The sequence below is a fragment of the Nicotiana tabacum genome, chromosome 8 (assembly GCF_000715075.1).
Source record: "Nicotiana tabacum cultivar K326 chromosome 8, ASM71507v2, whole genome shotgun sequence".
Taxonomy (NCBI): Eukaryota; Viridiplantae; Streptophyta; class Magnoliopsida; order Solanales; family Solanaceae; genus Nicotiana; species Nicotiana tabacum.
In genome coordinates, this window is record NC_134087.1 from 27,699,670 (window position 1) to 27,724,293 (window position 24,624).

Below are 24,624 nucleotides of genomic sequence, written 5' to 3' on the forward strand. Positions count from 1 at the left end.
TATGATTCAGCCCTTCCCTGGACCACACGCATAGCAGGACCTTGATGCACCAAGCATGCACCAGGCTAAGTGATCTTACACGGATTATAGATTGGGGTACCTTCTACATTGCCCTATAGCCATCAGCCCATCACACAGTCGTCGGATCAGTTGAGGCAAGCAGTAATAACATTTAGCATTAACAATGAAAGCCTCACAGCTCACACCAAACACAAAAGCTAACAAAAGATTTACCACATTAATAGTCACTCAAAAACAATAAAAAACAATAAAAAGTAATGCACCAGGCTAAGTGATCTGAACTGTTGAGCATATACCGTCAAATCTCCCAAGCAACAATAGTAAGTAACTAACAGCACCAAAAGAGCCAGACGATTAATGAGCATAAGAAAATTAGCCATTTTCTTTTCAGCAAGTTTTACCTGTAACTAATTAAGCTCCTACTTGTGTACAATGGTTCGATCCGAATAACTCATTTCCTTCTTTGTAATGGTTCTTTTCTTTTTTGCTTGTTTTTATGGATGGACTTGGTCATCCTCGAAAATGCTGCAAATTTTGAAATTATATCTTCTTTATTGAAACTATCGCTTTCACTATTGTCAGTTTGCAAATCTAACCCCCGTCTTCTTTTTTTACTTTATTTGTAATCTTGTTGGGACAGACATTATATCATGGGTCATGTGATGCAAAGTGTTTGTGTCGACTGTCTAGCAAATGGCAGTACCATGTGGCTTTTACAGAGTCCTAAACTAAAATGACTTATTTTTGGACTCAAAATATATTTATACAGTTAAAAAAAAAGTTATATTTTTACGTAAAACACAGAATAATACTGCGTTTCAGTTTAACGAAAAGTTAGCCGTTAAAGTTAAACGTAGTATTATATTGCGTTTAATAAAAAAAATTATTTTTTAAAGGGAAATACAATATAGTACTACGTTTAAGGAAAACGCAGTACTATACTGCATTTCCCTATAATAAAATATAGGGTCCCCCTTCTTCTTCCCCACGACAGAAGTCACCACGTTAAATGTGTTTCCACGTTGATTTGTGTTATGTTTGCGTTTAAATTTGTATGTTATTTTTACCCGGATTGAATTATTAGCCTTGGGACAAAAAATAGTTAAAACTTGATAAATAATTTTTATTGTTAATGAAATTGTCACAAATATCTTTTACTGTTTTATATGTAATTTCGTGAATGTTATGTTCATATATTTGTTGTTTTTATTTAGTTCAGATTATTTATTTGCTTAAAGAATATTGGCCTTTTAGCGTAGTAAAATATAGAGTTTTTTAGCGCAGTAAATATAGAGCCTTTTAGTAGTGTAAAATATATACCCTTTTAGCGTAGAGTTTCTGTAGTTTAAGTATGTACTAACTACAAACTCTATCCAATTACACTTTACAAAATTAATTATTTTAATTTATAAAAATAAACTTACAAAACTAACAAATTAATATATGTTGTCAAATATCGAGCCTGGAACCCGTAGATAATTACTCAGTTCAATTAAATAATTAATTATTTAATTTATTAAACTAACAAAATTTTAAACTTATTGAAATTGACACACATAATAATTAAGGATAGTTTTGTGCTACTGGGCCTCAAATATCAAGTCTGGAACCCATAGATAATTACTCAGTCCAATTAAATAATAATTATTTAATTTATTAAACTAACAAAATTTTAAACTTATTGAAATTGGCACACATAATAATTAAGGATAGTTTGGTGCTACTGGTCCTCAAATATCGAATCTGGAACTCATAGATAATTACTCAGTCCAATTAAATAATTAATTATTTAATTTATTAAACTAACAAAATTTTAAACTTATTGAAATTGACACACATAATAATTAAGGATAGCTTGGTGCTATTGGGCCTCAAATATCGAGCATGGAACCCATAGATAATTACTCAGTCCAATTAAATAATTAATTATTTAATTTATTAAACTAACAAAATTTTAAACTTATTGAAATTGACACACATAATAATTAAGGATAGCTTGGTGCTACTGGACCTCAAATATCGAGCCTGGAACCCATAGATAATTACTCAATCCAATTAAATAATTAATTATTTAATTTGACAGAGTATTATCTATGTGTTACAACACAAACACACAACTAATATTGTTTAAATTACAGTAGACGACATGGACTTGCCACCTGTGCATCCTGGACCAGCCGAGGATCAGATATTAGTGTTACAGGGCGACCATAGGTGCTCCTATGTATGGGAGGGACATCTATTGGATCAGACTCTCCGCGCCAAGAGACCGGACGATTTGTGGGACTTTTTGAGGGAGAGACATTTCCATCCCCGCGTAGTTGATCGCCTAGAGGCTACGGGCTTCCTTAGGATTTTTCGGATTGGGCGGATGCAGCTCGATTAGTCTCTCATCACGGCATTGATAGAGCGGTGGCGACCAGAGACGCACACTTTTCACCTGCCCACTGGAGAGGCCACCATCACGCTTGAGGATGTTCAGGTTTTGTATGGGCTGCGTGTAGATGGACTGGCCATTGCACTGCCCCAGTACATGAGAGCTATGATGCATCCCCAGTATTTGGATTTTTTGGGGCAGTATACTGGTTACGGACCACAGGGTGAGGTTGCACTTAGAGGGGGCAGTCGCGTTTCTATGACAGTTATCAGAGAATATATGGAGGTATTGCACCCCGACATTACCGGCGAGACAGAGGCTATCCATATTGACCGGTACACGAGGTTGGCACTGTTCCTTCTTTTTGGGTGTTTCTTGTTCCCGAACACTTCGGGAAATCTAGTGAGTATGCGCTTTCTACATCATCCGCAGCAGTTAGATGAGTTACCTCGGTACAGCTGGGGTGCTGCTATTCTAGCATACCTGTACAGGAGTATGTGTCGGGCGAGCATGGGCAACAAGGTAGACATATGTGGTTTTCTGCCGCTTCTACAGGTGACAACATTTTCGAATACTCTATTCATTACTCCGAATTCTATATGGTCAAAATAACTCTTAAATTTTGCGTCAACCTTTTATCTTAGGTTTGGGCCTGGCAGCGGATCCTGCCTCTACCACCACTAGAGCCGGGTGTAGCACCTCCGTTTCTCCCTCTAGCTATGAGGTGGGTTCTCCGGCGTGGGAACTATCGAGGGACTGATGCTCATCATAATCTTCCCCTTGTCAAGGATGTGTTAGATATGCTGGTGGCCAGACAAGTAAATATGTACCTAAACTTACTTGTTATAAATTCACTTGTGTTGCGCATATTCACTTTTATGTTATTATTTGAGTGGACGACATACAGCGACGAGTTGCTAGCTCAACTGCCCGATTATTGCTCAGTCGACCGACTGCTTTGGAGCACTTCCGTCCCGATGATCTTCTTCGATGTGGTTGAGAATCATGCCACAGAGCGTGTGCTTCGCCAGTTTCACCATCCCCAGCCTATACTGGGGTAGCCTGCATGGGTGCCTACACATTATCAGCGGGATGACCGTACCAGGGTGGACGATGAATTTGTAGGATGGCTAGAGCAGCAGGTCCATATTTGGGACCAGCGAGAGTACCGTATTCCGTCACCACTTTCACATATTCAGGAGGCCACTATTGAGCTGCATATGTCATGATACCGCAGTCACACCCAACTGATGATCGGGAACCCCATTCATGTACATGGCAATCGGTACAGACCATACGCCGGGAGGCACGAGGCACTGGCATCTTTTTGTGGCTTATTAATATTTTATAATTGTGATATAGTGTTATTTAATTAATATTTTAAATGTTGCGCAGGCTACTAGGTATCACATGTTCTACCAGTTGGGACAGGAGATGCAGCAGCATGGCGACAGTGCTACAGTCGTTGAGTATGGTCGGCGGGTGGAAGAGCTGGCTCGTCGGACCTTGTATCAAGCGAGAGATGGCGCGAGGTTGGATCACAAGGCTAAGTATGCAGCGCCAGAGGAGTACCATAGGGGTAGGGATGTCCCACGAGGCAGGGGTAGGGCATGAGGGAGGGGTGCCCCACGAGGCAGGGGTGCCCCACGAAGTCGCGGGGGATGGCGAGGAGGTGGTCCCTAGCAAGGGGGCGCTGAGGCACCTGTCGACCCACCTGTTAAGGCACATGATGAGGATCTTGTAGATGATCAGCCGGGTTATTTCCCTCGGCTAGATAAGCCTTCCAGCAGCATGTCGTTGTACAGCCTTCAGCTATCTCTGCCAGAATCGCAGGTCACCCCGTCAGATACATTGTTGATCACGGGTAAATTCGATGAAGATGTAGACCAGTTCTTTTCAGGCCCATCTACCGCAACTGAGGATCGGCCCACCCAGGACGTGGATGGCGGGCGCAGGTTGAGTTATGCCTCATCCCCGGCGGTTGATGCGGATCTACCACAGGCGCAGGTATGTTTGTATTACTTTAAAATTTCAATTTGTTTTCTTTTCCTTAATGAGCTGCCATTAATTAATTTTTAACTTTCTTATGAAGGCTTCGTCCCAGCCCATCTTTGAGGCCACTACATGCTTTGATGAGGACACCACGGATGCATATACTCAAGAGGCCGACGAGACCACGGTGAGAAAATATTTTTGACTTAACACGTACAATACTAATATACATTTTCACATATGCTAAGCTTAGTACTTGTTTTGTAGGTTGCTGACGGCCCGACGGCCTCTTCTACCGATCCTGCCAGCTGTACTGTTGATGCTGCTGCGCATCCTCACATAAAGAGGCGACTTGATGATGATGATCCCGATAGTGTACCCGAACGACAGGGGATGCGACTCAGGCCAGCAGCAGCACTAAAACACACAGGCTGCGGGACTCATTAATTTACTTATGTTTGTACTTTGTGTAAATACTACATTATGTAAATAATGGCAACAATTCTATTTTAACAATAATTTTATTTTAACTGCCTTTGAACAACAATTTTATTTTAACAGTACAATACAAGCGCAAACATAGCAAACCTAACACAACACAAACAGTACAACTAATGAAAACACTTGACAAGGGAAACATAAAGATACACTACTACGCTCAATACGTACATGCCATTGTTTAGTCACGACCGCCTAGTATTCTCTGCTCCAACCACTTGAGCTGGTCTTCCAGCTTTTTTTCTCTTCTTCCACCTCCTTGAGTTTCGCCTTCAACTCCGCAATTTCTTGCTTGGATTAGCGCTCTCTGTCCCACTGCCTCGTACACATATTATGAAGATGATACAACTTGTCTTTGTAGTATTCCTGCTCACATGGTTCATCAATCCATACCAAAAAATTGCATGTAGGTACGTCGGGTTCCCTATAAAACTTGTTCATACACGCCCAGTAGCGGCGTCCAGCTTCTTTCCAACAATCGCACATCATGCTTTTGTTTCCGCAGTCGCACCTTGGGACATAAAGGGGTTGTTGAGACATTTCTTAAAGAGAAACTTTTGTTTTATAGAAATATTTGCTATAGGTTGTTGTTAAGCGCAGAAAATAACTACAATGCGACCGTTATTTATAGACAAGATTTCACATAAAATGTAGTATTATACCACGCTTTACATATTAAATTTTTCTGAAACAAAATAGCTTTTTCACATGGTTTTCAGCTTTTTCAGAACGACAAGATAACTCACAAAACGTAGTATTATATAACGCTTTACATATTAAATTTTTCTACAACTAAACAGCTTTTTCTGCAGTCGTTTCAGCTTTTTTGAGAACGACAAAACAACTCACAAAACGTAGTATTATACCACGCTTTGCATATTACATTTTTTCTGGAACGCAACAGCCTTTTCACATGGTTTGCAACTTTTTTAAAACGACAAAACAATTCACAAAACGTAGTATTATACCACGCTTTACCTATTAAACTTTTCTGCAATAAAACAGCTTTTTCCGCAGTAGTTTCAGCTTTTTTGAGAACGACAAGACAACTCACAAAACGTAGTATTATACCACGCTTTGCATATTACAAACGTAGTATTATACCACGCTTTGCATATATTTTTTTTTTAATTTTTAGATTGGTCTTATTTAGTAACACCAATAAGTTGAATATTTAAACAATTCTATGAAGAAAATAATACATTATATAAATAATGGCAACAATTCTATTTTAACAATATTTTTATTGTAACAGAATTTGAACAACAATTTTATTTTAACATGACAGCACAAACACAAACTTAGCAAACCTAAAGATACACATAACAAAAATAAACAGTACAACTAATGAAAATACTTGACAAGGAAAACATAAAGATACACTACTACATTCAACACGTACAAGCCACTGTTTAGTCACGACCGGCTAGTACTCTCTGCTCCAACCAATTGAGTTGGTCTTCCAACTTTTTTTTTCTTCTCCCACCTCCTTGAGTTTCGCTTTCAACTCCTCAATTTCTTGGTTGGATCGGCGTTCTCTTTCCCATTGCCTCGTACACAACTTATGAAGATCATAAATTCTGTCTTTGTAGTATTCCTGCTTACATGGTTCATCCATCCATACCTCAAAATCACATGTAGGCTCGTCGGGTTGCCTATCAAACTTGTTCATACACGCCCAGTAGCGGCGTCCACCTTCTTCCCACCAATTGTACATACTGTATTTTTTTCGCAATAGCACCTTGGGACATAAAGGGGTTATTGAGACATTTTTTAAAGAGAAACTTTGGTTTTATGGAAATATTTATTATTGGTTATTATTAAGCGCAGAAAATAACTAGAATGCGTCCGTTATTTACAGGCAAGATTTCACATAAAATGTAGTATTATACCACGCTTTACATATAAAAGTTTTTCTGAAACGAAACAGCTTTTTCGCAGTCATTTCAGCTATTTTCAGAACGACAAGACAACTGATAAAACGTAGTATTGTACTACGCTTTACATATTAAAGTTTTTTCTGATAAAACGTAGTATTGTACCATGCTTTACATATTAAAATTATTTTTTAATATGTAATTTTTTTATTTCACAATCTTGGTCTTCTTTACTAACACCAATAAGTTTAATATTTGAACAACCATACCAAAAGGTCATGTTAAAAAATAAGATGTAACAAGATTGTGGAACATAATTTTATTTGATAGATATTGCAACATACACAAGTACAGACATGTATTACAAAAAACAATACGAAAATAAAAGACTAGGGGTATCCTTGATAGTTGGGTGCATTCGACGAACTTGCACCATGAGCTAGATTACCACCGCCACGCACACCACCTGAAGGACATTTACGACGGTCGTATCCTATTTGCGAGCATATGCCATATTTACGCGCATAAACGGTGTCACCAATATCCATTTGGTTCCGTATACGCGTTCTTTTTTGCACTTACAGCTTGCGCAAATAGTCCTTGTTACACACCATCTTAAAAGGTTCCGGCGGCCAATAATGCTCAGCACCTAATAGCTGCAACTGCCCACTATACGTGTTTACGTATGCAGCAACATTGTATTACCTATCAATATAGTTGGTTGCCCCTAAACCAACTTGTTGAAAGCACTTCAAGGCATGTGCGCACGGCATATGATAGATTTTCTATTTCCCACATGAACACAACCTTCTGGCTTCATTCACCGTCTGTAGATTATTCCCACAGTGTTCGCGGATAGCGGTCTTAACTTCAAAAATACCCCAGTCGTGATCGTACTGTAAAAATGAATGCCAATGTGCTCACCTCCTGTACCTTTCAAATCTTCTAGTGGTATTGACATAAATTGAACATCCCTGTCTAACAATGCCGACGCAGCTCCATGCCTTTCAACTAGACTCTCCGCACTCTGTTTGAATGTCATGCGGACCATGGCAGTGACAGGCAATCCACGGGCAGACTTCAACAAGCTGTTGAATGACTCTGACACATTTGTAGTCGGGGCTCTCCATTGTCTGTCGCCATCAGCATGCAATATCCACATGTGAAGCTCATGTCCTATCAGCCAAGTATAGGCTTGTGGATCTAACTGCCGGATTGCTTCCATGCGCCTCATTAATTTGCACTGCTGGTGCTCAGTTGCAACCATCCACATTAAGTCATGCAAGGCCTTGTCAGGATATTTCTTCTAGAAATTGGCCTTCAGGTGCCTCACACAGTAACGATGATATGCATAGGGTTCTTGCCATTCAGGCAAGTGCCGTACAGAACTTAAAATACCACCATGTCGATCAGATATTAGACAAATACCTGAACGTTGTTTGACAACGTGCTGCTTCAAGTGGTTCAAAAAAAAGCGTCCACGTCTCTTCGCTTTCGTTGGCACAAATGGCAAAAGCTAGTGGAAATATTTGTCTGTTGGCATCTACTGCAACTGCAATCAAAAGCTTAATATCATACTTTCCATAGACATGAGTACCGTCTATGGAAATTACAGGACGACAATGCACAAAACCATCAATTGCTGGTTTAAATGACCAGAACACATAGTTGAAAATATATTCGGGTCTGTCCGGACTCCACTCACGCCTCCATTCAACAACAGTCCCAGGGTTAAAGTGTTGCAGTGCGGCCATGTACCTGGGCAGAGATGAAAAAGACTTATCCCAGTCGCCATAAATAAGTTCAAAGGCACGTTTGCGACCGAGATATGCCTTTCTTTTGGTTATAGTACAACCATACTCCTGGTGGACGGCTGTAATACACTCTTTAATCTTGAACCTAATGGACACTTCCAAATATGGAATCAAGACAAGAGAAATCAAGTCCACATCCAGGTTGAAGTGATTCTCATTAAATGTGTCCATTTCACATCTGTGGGTGCTAATAAATTTACCCACTTTTCACAAACCTGATTTCTTCTTGCTGGCACGCAACATCTAGTGACAACCCATAAAGTCTCTACGGCATAAAACCTTGTATACCTCCATAGTTGACTCCCTTACTGTCATCTCACGGCACTCTCTTACACTGTAGATTTTTACAGCCTTAATTAGGCGAGCTTTATCCGGGAAATACATGCCCTTTGCCAACACCGCTGGTCTAGACTCATCCCACATCGCTGACCGAATTTCGTCATCATCCCTTGTGAGGGCATCCACGTCCGGCATACTTGGCAAATTATCAAGGTAGGGAATATTCCGCTCATGAAATGGCACGTGGGACTCGTACACTCTTGGTCTAGCGGGAGGTGGAGGAGCATGCTCCCTCGTCAGCTCAAGTTCGGCATCCACTTCCTCCTCGTCATCACCCTCATCAAGGAAGGGTGTGTCATCTCCAGACTCATCCGCATTGTTGTTATAATCACTATCATCTTCCTGACTCTGCGCATCTGCCATATCACGAGTCAGTACGTCGTCTATGGGCAACTGTGTGAGGTCAGGAGCATCAAGTTGCTCGTTTTCACTACACAAAAAGAACAAAATGATAAGCTACCCAACTAGATAAATATTTTACATATAGCTATATCACTTTACTTACAAGTCGTACTGTCTTGACGTTTCATGATGGATATTTTTTTGTTGGTGATGACTCCCGAATGGACCACCGTGGTCCAATACGCCAGAACTACGCATATTCCAACTAGGGCGGGGTCATAACTTGTAAAATTCATATTCGGACGGTACCCCCTATGAAAAATATGAGTGTTAATACAAATCCAATTAAAACATAAAATAAACATCGCTAAAGCGTAGAAAAATTGAAGTTTACCTGTTGTCTTGTGGATTATATAAAGTCGAAAAATTATTTTGTGGCTGCTCATTCGCCGGTGGTGACAAGTTTAAATCAAGGCAAGCTCTTTCATCAGCAATCTGTCCGGCAAAACTGCTCCAGAATAACCATCCGATGACTGGGGGTTATCCCTACTATGCACACCCTCATTATTGGGAACGTTTTCAACCTTGACGTACATTTCCAACAATTTTATTACAATAAACTCCCTGTATTCATCCGGAATCCGCAAAAAATCTCTAAGAGTTTTATCATCTTCGATGTTAAACTCAGAAGAATAAGCAAACCCCTGCGGAGTCACTGAATACGGAAATCTACCGGTTACTTTAAGGTTAAATGAACGTTTCCTCCCACTCATTTTTTACGTAACAATGATACCAATTTATTGTACTCCATTGTAAGCGGAAATTTAACATGACACTGTGGAGGTGAGCTATACCTCACAGAGTTATTCTCCAGCACAACATCACTCCCCACACCCCCAATATAATGAAACCCTTATTTTTGGCTCTTCAGACATTATAAAAAAATGATTGATAAGAAGAAGAGAGAAGTATGAACGGAAGTTTGAAGGAAAGTTTTGAATGGATTTTCATAAAATTCAAACGCCTTTAAATAAGGCAAGTCCGAGCTTGCAGTGCAGAATTTTTTTATGTAAAACGCAGTATAATACCACGTTTTATGTATTTGAATTATTGTTATGTCAGTTATCCGCAGAACACTTATTGGTGGGCCCAAAAATTAGTGTAAAATGCAGTATGATACTACGTTTCAGTAAAACGTAGTATTATAATACGTTTTACACTAAAAAATAAATATTCTCTGCAGTCCTGCAGAACTGTTATTATGGTGGGCCCAAATTTTATAGGGAAACGCAGTATAATACTGCGTTTTCCTTAAACGCATTATTATAATGCATTTTCCTATAAATAAAACTATTTTTTTAATAAAACGCAGTATAATACTGCGTTTAACTTTAACGGCTAACTTTTCGTTAAAGTAAAACGCAATATTATACTACATTTTAGTTAAAAATGTAACTTTTTTTTAAACTGTATAATCGTATTTTGTGCCAAAAAAGCATTATTGGGACGTTTTTTCTTTCCCTTATCAAGCAAATCACACTTAATTGCCCAATAGCCATTGATGCTATCTTGATAATTGAATATCTTATCATAGTCTATTCTCTAGTACTAGTTGTAGCCTAAACAGGCTAGTCGTCTTATTAAGTTTGAATTTTATTTACTGAACACTTGCACAACTCTAATTTTAAAAAAAAAATGTATATATCGGTGTAGGATTAGATATTAAGCTTTAGAAGAAAAAAGATGACATGTGACACATTGGCTATATACCCTTGGCGTTAGTTTGAAACATGTTATTTCTAGTGGAATGTCACTAAAAGTAAAATAAGAAAGATGAACTTAAAAAAAATCGGAGTATAAAAAGGTGCCAGTCACTTTTGAGTAGACTAAAGAGGAAAGAATATCATATAGAGTTGAAATGGAAGGTAATACAACAAAAATAATAATTACTATATCTTATTCCCAAAACTCATTGAAATCCAAGTATATATGCAACTAACAATCCATTTTGCTTTGTTTGGACCCATTTCGTTCCAACATTTATTGCTTAAAAACTGATTGCGCATGATTGTTTAGATGAGCTCGTGAGATGCAAGGAGACAATCTTGAAGGGAGAGGGATAAAGTGAAAGCACATTAATAGCACAATGAAGACCAGAAACCAGCCAGGCCTACCGCTAAGCTCCACAACCAATTTTTGTGCTATAAAAAGGAGATAAAGACAACAACTAAAATATAAAGTCTGAAAACCACGATTCATTAAAGACCTACTACGTATGTATAAACAAGAGATCAGGACGTACACAACTCTCGACCCAAATTTAATTGCAATAACGGAGAAGAGGGTTTAAAGTAGCACATATATATACAGGCATTCAGAAGTGGAGTTTCTTCTCTGTAACTTTTTTACTGGGTGGTTCCTGGGAAGAGTATTTCACCTTAAACAAACACTGCAACAAATACCAAATCACAGAAAGGACCGACGAACAGCACACAAAAGTAATCTCTCATTCCCCTGGTACAATTCACCTACATGCATGTGATGGCAACTGCTACCTAAACAGACGCATTTGCAGCAAGAGCAGCAAGGACTTTCCACTTCTGCGACTTGGAAAGGTTCCGCCACATTCATAACTCAATGCAGGAAGTCCCTCATTGGATCATCATGGAGGACCTTTTTCATCCTATAGGCTTCCATTTCTTCCGGTGTAACCTAGAAAGACAAATGTGGTAAGAGAACAAAAAAGTAAAGATACAGAAGAGAGTTGAAAGCTAAAAATTGAAGATTTAGATGTACCTCGTCATTGTACTTCACATTATATTTCCTTTTCCTTTCATCCCTCTCTTCTCTTCTCTTTTCATCCTCCTGCTCAGAAAAGAAGTCCAAAATTTTAGACCATATTAGAGCATCCAGATTTAGTGAGTTAGAGCCAACTGACAATCCATATTACAGCAGACGGATCCAGTCAGGCTATTGTATCTGCCCAACCCCTATCCGTCTGACTCAGAAAGAGCTCCTCCTCTGTCTCCAGGTGAGGGTCTCTCCCCCCTTCTGATATCATTCTTTGCGCACATGAACTATTGACCCGCCCCCAAACACAGCAAATTACATTTTGTTTCCAAAAATAAAAGAGGAAAATGAATGAATTGACAGTGCAAGAGTGGCATCGAGGGTATCAAGAACAGGTTAAAGGGGATACCTTTTTAAGTGCTTCAGCCAGCTTTTGCTCGTCCAAAACCAAATCGTCAGGTACTTCAGTACCCCAAGTAGCGAGCCTCCTCTCCTCAACCGGCGCATGTGTGTCTAGATTGATCACATATTGATGACCAGATAATAAAGATTAAAACTAAAACAGATAGCTACACTATGCAGAAGTATCCATACAAAGTAACAGGCTAAAAAAGATCCCACTTGCAAACATGGGGTTCATGCCACATTAGGAAAATATACTTGCCTACAGATTCGAATCTTAGAAAAGCTAAGACTTGGAAATCAGACAGTTCACGGACAACTGTGTCGTCACACCCACAATTCCCTCTCAGTAGCTTGTAAATATATCACATACTGAATAAAGAAGATGGTCAAAGGAAAGAAAAATAACTCCTTTGACTTATGTCAAGGTCTACTGTTACACTGACCCAAGAAAAACACAAGGTTTAAAGTCTAGAGGAAGTATAACCAAGTTATTAACCAAAGTTCAAAGAGAAAAAAAAAAGGCGAAATGTCAGCAATCTAGAGGAAGTACGAAATACAACTGCTATGTAATTAAAGTCTCAACATCTAATCCCGAGCATACATTTCAAACACATATAATACAACAACGACGACTCAGTCCCAAACAAGTGAGGGTCAACTATGTGGATCTCATTAACAATGTTTCCCAGTTAATTAATCTCAACCTAACATCATAAAAGATAAAATAAAAAGGGCAGCTCACACAAGGCATCACGCGGGGTCCCAGGAAGGGCCACACCCCAAGGGGGTGATGTAGACAGGCTACCCTAATACAATCATAAAAATAATAAGTACCAGAAGTTCTCTATATTTCCTACTAGCATAAGAATCTCTAATAGTGCTAAAAGACTCCCAGAAAGCATAAGACCTAAAGTAAAACATATTAACATGTTCAAAAGATATTCCCAACTAATTGGTGTAGCATATATAAATCTTTTTCTTCCATTGTGTCCTTTCGTTCGCGAAGTCTGCATTAATTACAACAGATTGTAGGTCTTTCGAGACAACTTTCTTCCATTGAATAAAACACATACAAAAAGGAAGAGCAAAAAGAAAAAGTCTTAAGACATACACTGACCTTATCTTGAATATATTTCACTCACATTAGTATCAAAAAGCTTTTTTATTTTCTTCAGTATAAAACAAAGCCACTACCTCCTCTATCCCATTATAGGTTCAGTTGTTTTTTTGCATGAAAATCAAGGAGATTAAACAGTTGGCTGACTATATATATACTTATATAGTAGCATCGAGCAAACAAAAAATAATAATAGCACTGTCAGAAGAGAAAAACTAATTGGTTTAATCAAAGGACAAATTCCTTCAACAATTTACTTAATTTTCAGTTGTTTAATGATAAAATTCTCAGAATCTTGACCCAAAGAAATCCCAGAACTTATCAATAGTGTATCAATCAAAAAATACGCAGATATCACTAATACATCGGATTTCCAAATCCAACTCAAACTATAGAAAAACCAATGGTATTTCAAAAATAAAGAGAGCGGGAGAAAACATGGCCAGTTTCTTGCTAAATTCCCCCACCCCAAACCCCCTCCACTGCGGACAGCACAAAACTAGAGCCTTGAGTACCATGTTAATACTGCTGTATATTACCAGTATGACAACAAGAATGTGCTCTAAGAAGAGAGTTGAAGATATCATGTAATATTTCGGGTGATATAAATAATTAAATACAAATTAAAAGCAAACTACAAAGAATTGTGAAAGTTTGGTTATTAGGAAAATGGAATATCATACTGATTAAAGCATGCCTACTAATTTTTGACAAGAGGAAGCAACAACTTGAAGTTCAATAGAAAACACTAACCTTCAGCCGACTCTTTGCGAGCAATATTGGCCTTCATAAGATCAGCAGAAGCTTCAGCTGCTTCAATTCCGGCAGCACCTGTGCAATAGCTGTTTCTGATCGTTTGTTTGCAGCACCTGTAACCCCACTGGTGGTCCTTCCACCATGAACCCCAAACTGTGGTGTGGTTATTAATGTAAACATCCTCTTCATATTTGCTCCTAGGGAGAGACATCTCCTACAGCAAGCAACTCATAAATTCAGCCAAGCTACTCAAAAATTAGGCCAAAACAAACAAATGAATCTAGCAAACATTTTTATAGACATTATCCACTCTTAAATGATATTTCTAGTGATATTTCTGATTCTACCCTATTTCCTCAGAAGATGGAGTAAATGCTTCTTTGCATCCTGCTGACTAGTCTGAAAACTTCAGTGGTGTGGACATTCCTCAAAAGAGAGTAGGATTTGGAGACAGTATCTGAGAATTGCCTCAGTTGCCGCTGCCCTGATGATGTTAATTTAAATGAGGATAGATCTCTAAAGTATTGAATCGGACATTAGAAAGGCAGATGATCGTTCTTTGAGGTATCTGTGTACATTCATTTTTAGATGAGTAATTTTTCAAAGAGTTCAATAAGTAACATTTCTGGAGGATCTTAATATAACAGGTTGTTTCAGTTTGGATGAACTTGGGTAGGATAAGAATGGAAATAGCTGCATTCTTCAAAAAAGATGTTAAAACGCCTCTGATTGAGATGAACAAGGCCGTACGATCAAGACTGGATTGCTAGATACGATGTAAGGTGAGGATGATTGCTTAGATTATTTGGTTCGCGATATTTGAAGTAGGAAATAATGATAACGTTATTGTATTGCTGGAACTGAAAGGTGAAGGGAACTTAAACCCTTCAGAGATTGGATACTGATGCGGTTCCCAGAAGCCCCGAAAGCAAGAGGATAATGAAAATTAAACAGTTTGTTGAATCCTATTTCACTTGCAGATGTAAATTAACAATGGAAGGAAGGAGAATGAACCCAAATAAATGCAATCCAACCAGCCCACAAGCTGTTCATTACAGCTTTGCCAGTAATGAACTGTGAAGTACAGCTTAAAGAAACACCGCAGAACATTCTGCTTCTATCTTTGTCAGGTGACTGACAAAGAGAAACGTTATTTAATTATTTGACTCTCTTCCTCTCTTATTCTAGCTGCAGTACATGAGCCCATAAATATTGTAAAATATAAACTACGACAGTTATCCATGTAACTTTGGAGTCGAAATCAAATTTTTAGAGTAGATAGGAAAACATAACTTAAAAGAATTGCCATGCTCAAATGTTAACCTTTAGCTGGTATGATCAGAAAATACCATAAAAGCCCATCATAGTTGAAAAGGTTGTAAAAGCATCTGATCATTCTATCTCAATATCTTGAAGTAACTATATTCCTGATCTTTCTTTTCAAAAACTATATCCCAATACTATTTCCTTAAGAGGGCGAGATGGTATAAATAATTGTGCATGGCTTGTCTCATATGGCAAACATAAATGTACACATTCAAGCATTGGGCATGACTCATGCATCAAGCATCTACTTAGCTAGTCTACATATGGAAGAAGGTTAAGATGAATATAACTATTTAATATATACCATTATGGTATGTAATTCATCCCCACCAACAACAACAACAATAACATACCCAGTATATTCCCACATGTAGGGTCTATGAAGGGTTAGTGTGTACGCAGACCTTACCCTACCTGGCCCAAGTGACTCATGCACTAATATGCAGCTTTTGATAAAAGAATTACCTGGCCCTTCACAATCCTACCAGCACAATCATATTCAACTTCTCTCTCACTCTGACCCAACAGTAGTTCTCTTGGGAGTATTTCTTCACTAGCAGCATTACCATACTTCTCCATGATATCCTCCTTTGTTTGTGACTTCAGTTTCTCCTTGTTAACCTTGTAATTTTTGTAAAGCAGTTCTGCTTGGGATGGAGCTGCTTGCATATGCACATCATGACCCTTATCAAAAGCTTCCCATGCGTGAATATTCAGCTGTTTGAACTCCAATGCTTGACCACTAACTCTATTTTGGTTATCTCCCTATAAGAGGAAACAAAAAAGGATGACTGAGTAAAAACAACATAAACCATGAAAATCAGTACTATTTGGTGGACCAGAAGTGCACTTACAGCATAAAATTTTTCATTTGGATCCATATCAGGAAGAGGATCTTCACGCATGGACCGGGTCTTGGGATCATAATGTGCAGAATTGACATCAAGATTAAGAAGATATTTTGCTGTATCTTCCCGGATACGTAGATTCCTGGACAATGCAGATGCATCAGTAGCTTGATAAAGTAACACTCGGGCCTATATGTGTACTATGTGCTTTCTACATAGTACAAGTCAGCCATTCAGTTAACCCCTCGTGGCTACCCCGCCCCACCAAAAAAAACCATGGACCCCAAAAGTAAATGGGCAGGAAGGTATCAAAGATGAAAAGATATTAAGAAAGACAGACCTAACAGTCCCTGTGCTTCCACCACCAGTGGTTCGTACACGCTTCTCAACTTTTGCAAAATCCATCTGCTTGCTTTCATCAACCTTGGCTTCATCTACCTTCAAAGCATCTTCAAAATCTTCATCTTCGCTATCGCCTCTTTCTTCATCCTCTTTGTTATTTTTCTCCTCCAACTTTTTTAGCTGTTGATCTTTCAGATATTTCTTTCTTGCTTCATCCCTTGCTTCATATCGTTCAATGATATGGGCATAGGAAGCAGCATCATAACCATTCCAACGGTCCCTTTTACCATCATAATCCAGCTCAAACTGTTCTACCTTCTCATCAGGAGCAATATTCTTTCCCGTCCATTTTGCTCCTAATTTGCGGGGCCTATCCATGCATGACTTAGCATCATGGGTCATTGCTCCACAGCTGTGCCAAGCACATTATATTCAGGGAATCATGTAAAAAATAGCATATTGAGCAATACTATTTCGGCGTTGATGAACAATCACAAAAGATTACTAAAGATTGGTCATTTCCGGAATCCAAATTTTTTTTGTCTTTTCTATTTATAGAATTGGAAACAGAAGCTTTCCCAAGTAAAAAGAATAGACCAAGAACTGAAGTAAGTTTAGCTAGCCATATAATACCAAACAATACAACAACCACCCAGTAAATATAATACCAAACAATAAGATTCAAATTTCCATATCAGAGGAATCCCTTTTGATTGAAGTTCTTTTTGAACATATAGGTAAGAGATATGATTTCTACATCAATGAAGGACAGCAGAAAGAATGCAATTCCATTTGGTACATCTGGAACGTCCAAGAAGAAAGGGAATGGTTTACTTACTTTTCGCATGCACCCTTTCTGTACTTTTCTGCCTGATATATTTTCGCACCTCTATCATACCATGATTTCGTGTAATTGGGGTCGGATTTCCATTTCCTTTGATGTTTCAAACTCTTCAAGTGGCACAACAAGTGAATGTCAAAAACGTGCCTAGACAATCAAGAAATGCTACACTGACTAAAGCTATAAACAATGAGAAAACACATACCGGTCTCTCTGCATTGAGATACCAAGGAGCTGAAGACATATACTGAGGAATGTGAGGATTGATTTCTTTTCCATCCTCATCCACTTCTGCCGGTGCAAGACCAGCCTTTCGCGCCTCTTCCAATTCCAACTGTTTCCTATGGTCCTCTCTAGACTTGAAAGCCACTGCATTTTTTACAAAACCATAATTGCATCAGATAAATGTAAGATTTTGATAAGGAAGCAACCACCCTTTTATGAAAACAACTTTAGGCAGCATGAACTTGATCCATTAAAGTATTAAAGTGCCAAACTTTAAGTGGGGTTTTGTTTCTGAAAAGTTTCTTTTGAAGTTCTAGAAAAACATGTGTTAATTTGCTTGTAGGACATCTTTTTCGAAAACTTTATTTCTCATTGAAAAACTCTTCTTCCACTAACAAACACTCGCAAATCTTCAAAAAAAGCTGTTGAACACATTTTTTGTTTGAATAAACTTTTTCTCCAAAATATAGTGTCAAAAACTTTTCCCAAAAATTCTCAAAACAGCTCCTTAACATCAATTGCAACTGAAGCCATGATAAATCTATTATTCCAACTAAATACAAATTAATTTGGATGTTAGCACAGCAACAACAACTACAGAAATAACTATGCCTCAAACAGGGGCGGAGCTAGCCTTGAAAATACATGTTCGGCCGAACCACTAACTATGATTCAAACTTTGTATTTGTCTTAAGAAATCCATCTAATAAGTACAAATTATCAATTTCGGACCCAATAACTTAATAGGGCTTTGAATCCCGAACCTATAAGCTTCAAATCATGGCTATGCCTCTGGCCTCAATCCCAAACATATACATCCACTATATCTTCATTCTTTTTTTTCGTTCTCCAAAAATCCACCATATCCATTCAACTCTTTTTAGACCCCCATTATTCCAATACTAATTAAATTTTAAGATAAATTAGGAAATTAAAACCTACAAAAACTTAAAACAGCAAAAGTTAGCTACCCCTAAATACCAAACATATAAGATCGCTATATCTTTGTTTTATTCTTTCTCCATAAATATCATTATATCCATTCAGCTTTATTCGGACCCGCATCATTCCAATACAATTAATTTTAAGACAATTATGACCTAAAAATTGTACTTACAAGCATATATTAGCACATCCCAACACAGAAAATATGCGTACCTGAAGCAGTAGCCATGATTAGTTCTGTAGATGCAAATTCCTATGAGAAATCAGAGAGGATCGAACACCCAAACCCTAGAAAGATTCAAGCAATGCGCTAATTGTTTTGATTGGCTTTCCGGTTTTCGGTTTTTATCCCTTTTTCGGTAGAAAGGCTCGGGTTTGTTTTATTGGATCCAAAAATTATTGACGAAATTAGTTAAATATTTGAAGCCCAATTAGTTAAAAATTTGAAGCCCAGAACCACTTTTGTTAGGCCTGTATTTGGGCTTTAAAGTGGCTTAGACGTATTCCAAAGGAAAACAGATGTCCAGCCCAGAAAACCATGAGAGCCCAAAGTGCATCCCTGTGCATCCAAGTTTTTATTTGGGCAAAATACAAAATTAACTGGTCGGCCGAAATTAATTGCATTTACTAACCAAAAAGTATATATAATATGTATATTTTTTGTATATAATACACATATATACCAAAAAATTATACATTTTATCGGCCATATATTTGGAATTAACTAAAATATACATTTCTCTTTTTATTTTGGGAAAGAGCATAAATACCCCCAAATTCGAGTCTGACTTTTCAATAATATATCCAATCTTTCCTTTACACCTCTTGGACTTTTTAAAATGGAATCGTTACACCCATGGGTTGATAACGTGTATATCACCGTTTTTCAGTAAATGTGGATATCCTGTCTCATTGTGATAATGTGTTCACTTCAAAATAGTTTAGGGGTGATAGGTGTTAGTATCTGTATTCAAAAATATAACTTCAGCAAAATGAAACAAAAACAAAAACCAAAGAAAGAAATAGAATGAAATGAATAATGTTTCGAGCCCAAAATTGTGTTTCCTTAAGGAATTTAATCCCCTCAATATTGTTCAAGATTGTTGGATTAATTCCTCTCATAATAGAACGGAACAACTATTCTTTAATACCGGCAATGAAAATTACATAACTTCGTCGAACTTAACAAACGGCAGTTAACCACACTAATGCTTACGTTTTTGCTTTTAAAAAATAAATGCAGAAATATAGAAGAGAGAAGGGAGAGTATGCAAATCTTGGTGCTAAAAAATGAGGCAAAACCTCTTAATTTTGTCACGCCCCAAACCTGGGGAGGCGTGGCTGGCATCCGGTGCCGCACTGGCTCGAGCGAATCACTTTGTAACTCATTTGTTTTTCTTCTGTACCTATCATGGGTCAACATGGCCACAACTCATAATGTATAACTATAAGTAGGCCACAACTCGTAATGTATAATTATAGGTGGGCCATAACTCGTAATGCATAACTATAAGTGGGAAAAATAATGTATCAATGAACCATCTTTCTTAAAACATGAATACATTTGGGCAGTCAAGGCCTCTAACATACTGTACAAAATGAACATTTGTCTACAAAGCCTCTAAGATTATTTGACATCAAATGGGATAAGGTACCGGCCTACCCATAAGTCTCTAGCAAAAATCTGACACGATGACTCATAGACTCGACTGCACTCCGAATGAGGAGGAGTCTTTCCGATCATTCGCTGAATGCTAACCTCGTCTACTATGAGGGCTCATCAAACTGATTATCTATACCGGCAGACATGAATGTAGCGTCCCCAATAAAAGAATGTCAGTACGAATAATGTACCGAGTATGTAAGGCGGAACTGAATCATAACAATAAGTCAACATTAATTAAAGAGATATAAGAATCAACCTGAATCTCTGTATATGCATACTTATTATACTTATATATATAATGCTTCTCTTTGAGACTATTATCCATATCGTATGATGCATGACTACCCAACTGATCAGTGATAACTGCCCGACCGGCCGTTGCGTGGTGGTAAATGCATGACTACCCAACCGATGATAAATAATGATACATAAATGCTCAATCGGTGGTAACTGCCCGACCGACCGTAGCATGGTGGTAAATGAAGATGCATATCTGCCCAACCGGCCGTAGCACGGTGGTAAATGAATATGCATGATTGCCTAACCGGTGGTAAATAATGATACATAATTGCCCGACCGGTCGTAGCACGGTGGTAAATGCATGAGGATGCATGTATCACTATATTAAAAATATTAACATCTCTGTCATATACCTCAATAGGGACTTAGGGACATATTTAGACATCGCTTTACAGTAATCAATAACATAGACATCCTTAACTACTGAGAGTAGAATCACTTACGGAATAACATTACGTTTACGTATCGTTACTTGTATTATGCCAAATGAAAAAAGGAGATTAGCCTTAACATACATGAGCCGATTCTCTTAACAGTTCCTCTAACACCCATCTTTTGTGATAAAACATGCAACGACGGATCGAAGTAGGGAAAAATTCGTATGATATTCTTGAGAAAGATTACACCGTACTCCTTTAAAATTGCAAAATCTCACATTGCTAAGATACTAAGAAATCACGTTTGAATTTTTGTTTCAAGAAATCACCTTACTACCATATGAATCCTTGTATGACTTGGCTGAAGCCTTTTTTCCCCGTATTATAGAGATATCAAATCTCCTCAAGTGATTAGGGGGATTTTTAAACCTTGGTAGGTGTGGTCCCCACATAATAGATGACTAAGCCACATAAATCCTCCAAATGTGCCACCTATTTGATAAACTTAAGAGTCACTTTGATTAGCAGGGCTTTTTCAATGCGAATTTGACACGACATAGGAGAAGCCGCCCTTTATTATTATTATTAATTATCCACTAATCTCTTAATTAACTAGTTAATCTCTTATTAATTAGTAATTAATTAATTACCCACATAATTAAGAATTATCCTAAATTACTTAAAATATTACTCACTTTAACATACTTTACACACCTTAATATCATGGTCATGTAGTATTTGTACAACACTAATCCATGAATACGGAATATTATAGCTTGAATCGTATTTTATCTCGAAATATCAAACTTCGACCAACCTCATTTTCTTCAACTCGTTTACCCCCTCATCTTCACGACTTTACTTATCACTTGTTATAAGTATCATAAGCACTTATAACCTCAAAAATAGTCTTGTTATTGAACTTATATCAGTTATCTTGTGACAAATCCAACGTAGAAAAATACGGGATGTAACAAATTTATAGCCAAACAGTCTAGGTTGAATAGGTGCGAAGGTACCTGTTCATATGAGGTACCATTTCGGCAGAAGTCTTGTCGCAATTTTTAAACTCAAAACGACCGTTAGGAACCGCGAATTTTTTAAATTAAAATTCCGCGAAATAATATTAGAAAAGAAATTGTATAATGGAAAATGGGAAATAAATTTAGTCCAAAAAATTATCAATCAATCCAACGCTGAGCCGAGTGACGACGACGACGGCGCGAGGCACCATTTCTTCTTAACTCTTTAAGAGCTAGAAGATGTGTTTCTCTATATAAGTACAAAAAAATTTTTTTCCTTCTTCCGATGAGAGACAAAGTACATTAGTAAAAGAAATTATTTTAAACTTTTTGTTTTCTTCCTAATCTTTTCCCTTCATTTCCCATTCACGCCTCTTATCTTATGAGATTAAAAAACCAACAATAGGATCCCGCAAAAGTGGAGCGTGCAACTAAAAATTCGTCTCATGTCCGAGGGATACTTAATTTTCCTTTTTACTTTTCCTAGACAAAGTGAGAACCACTTCTTCGTGTTCTTTCTTTTCTAGTTGCTTATATGAAAATAGGAAAATTTCAATTTGGGAACATCGATTTGAATTTGTAATATTAGAGATTGTGCCTATTGAACTGTTTTTTCCCAGTCTAGGAGTGGCAAACAAGCGGGTAGGGTCGGATATAGTTCAGGATGAAAACGGGTAATGAAAAAATGGATAAATTATTTGATCCGACCCATTTTTAATACGGATAAAAAACGGGTTAACTGGCGGATTACCTATATTATCCATGACTTCTTGCATATGATTACTTTTGGGAGAATTCTTAGTCTCCCTAACTTGAGGAACCCCCAATTTGAGGCTTTACAAAATGTAAAAGTTAGACCCATCGATTATCCATTGGTTATCCATTTTCTAAATGGATAATATGGTTCTTATCCATATTTGATCAGTTTTTAAAAAGTTCATTATCCAACCCATTTTTAGTGGGTGATATGGGTGATTAACTACTTACTTTGAACCATTTTACCACCAGGTGTCCCATCTTTGCTATCTTTAATCAAGCTGTAGTTACATACTGTCAAATAATTCTTGACAATACTACTACTGATTAGAGACAACCTTTGACATATATAGTCTATTCTTACTGTTAAGTTGGCCTTTGCAATATTGCCAAGTAAGCATATATAAGAAAAAGGATCTAGTTCAAAGCATATTCATTTCACAAGTATGGTCTTTTGGTTCCATGAATTATAATATGCTTTTAACTTTAATTTGTGATGAGGAAGTGTAAGAGGATCTTAAACCAAATTCATTTCACAAAGTCACAAATTCATCCTCTGAGCACTTCTAAACCTCTTTGTTAAGTTGCATTTACTAATTAAAAATCTTACTTCCTACTTCAAGAGGATGACGAGTCACAAGGTCATGAAAATGAAGTTCTCAAAATGACATAAAACAATTTTATTTAACTATAATGTACAATCAGACATCTCTATAACAATATTCATATATAACAACACTTCACTATAAAAGGCAAGTTTTCTTCCAGAACCAATTTTCATGTTATGTTATAATATAGTATGTTCTCTATAACAACACTTCACTATAACATCAAAAAATATTCGAAACAAACGACGTTGTTATAGAGAAGTTTGACTGTATTTGGTATTCGTAGGGCTCAAATTCAATATCTCATGCGGTATTCGTAGGGCTCAAATTCAATATCTCATGGTTAAGAATGGGAGAATTGCATCTATCGCACTATATTTTTTAAGGATGAACTGGAAAAAAAATTCTTGAATAAATCAAAGTAATTGAATTTGGACACTTCTGCTCTTGATTCATCATGCTTTAAAACACGATTTAGTAGAAAAAATAAAAAAAACAAGAGAGATAATAAGCTCCATTGAAAATAAAACTGTCTTGTAGCCAAAATACAAACTTAAAAATCTAAGTGCATCAGTGTTGTGACTATCTCCCACATGGGCAGCTAAAATTAATACTGGGGTCCACTGGGAAACAAACCTTTTTATTGTTTTAGTAATGCATTAATTAATTGTTTTTCTTTTTGCATCTAATTAATTAGTCTGGCATAGTGGGCCCCACTTGAGTTTGAAAGTTAAGCCGTCGGAAGGGTACACATGCACGTGATTCATGCACTTCTTCTTTTTCTTCTATTTTCTGTTTCTGTTTCTTTGTCGCGTTTCAGATAGAATCATCGTATTACTGTTTAAAATTTATATTTTATATTTTATATTAATACAATATCTTGATTCAACCAAAATTGATATTCCTGCAATTTCATTTTATGATACTTTTTAAAAAAATTATTTTATTGTTAATGAAATGATATATATATATATATATATATATATAATAATTTATTTTAGTTCATAAATTTCAAAAAAAACTTTGTTAATGTCAAATTA

General features: G+C 37.2%; 1 protein-coding gene across 1 annotated transcript; it reads right to left on the reverse strand.

The window, feature by feature from the left end:
• Positions 1 to 11,559: 11,559 nt before the first annotated feature.
• On the reverse strand, positions 11,560 to 19,243 carry LOC107824087 (pre-mRNA-splicing factor SLU7-like). Its single transcript, XM_016650811.2, has 10 exons — positions 19,069 to 19,243; positions 17,891 to 18,054; positions 17,683 to 17,795; positions 16,843 to 17,256; positions 16,509 to 16,644; positions 16,120 to 16,419; positions 14,326 to 14,542; positions 12,460 to 12,563; positions 12,057 to 12,125; positions 11,560 to 11,972 (listed from the first exon to the last, which is right to left on the reverse strand). The coding sequence occupies exons 1-10, from the start codon at positions 19,082 to 19,084 to the stop codon at positions 11,895 to 11,897; spliced, it is 1,611 nt and encodes a 536-aa protein (XP_016506297.2). The 5' UTR covers positions 19,085 to 19,243; the 3' UTR covers positions 11,560 to 11,894.
• Positions 19,244 to 24,624: the final 5,381 nt, after the last annotated feature.

Coding starts and splice junctions, on each gene's coding strand:
- LOC107824087 (XM_016650811.2), bottom strand. Junction 12,564..14,325: donor TCGCAAAGAGTCGGCTGAAG/GTTAGTGTTTTC, acceptor TGATCAATCTAG/ACACACATGCGCCGGTTGAG. Junction 11,973..12,056: donor ATGTGAAGTACAATGACGAG/GTACATCTAAAT, acceptor TTGTCTTTCTAG/GTTACACCGGAAGAAATGGA.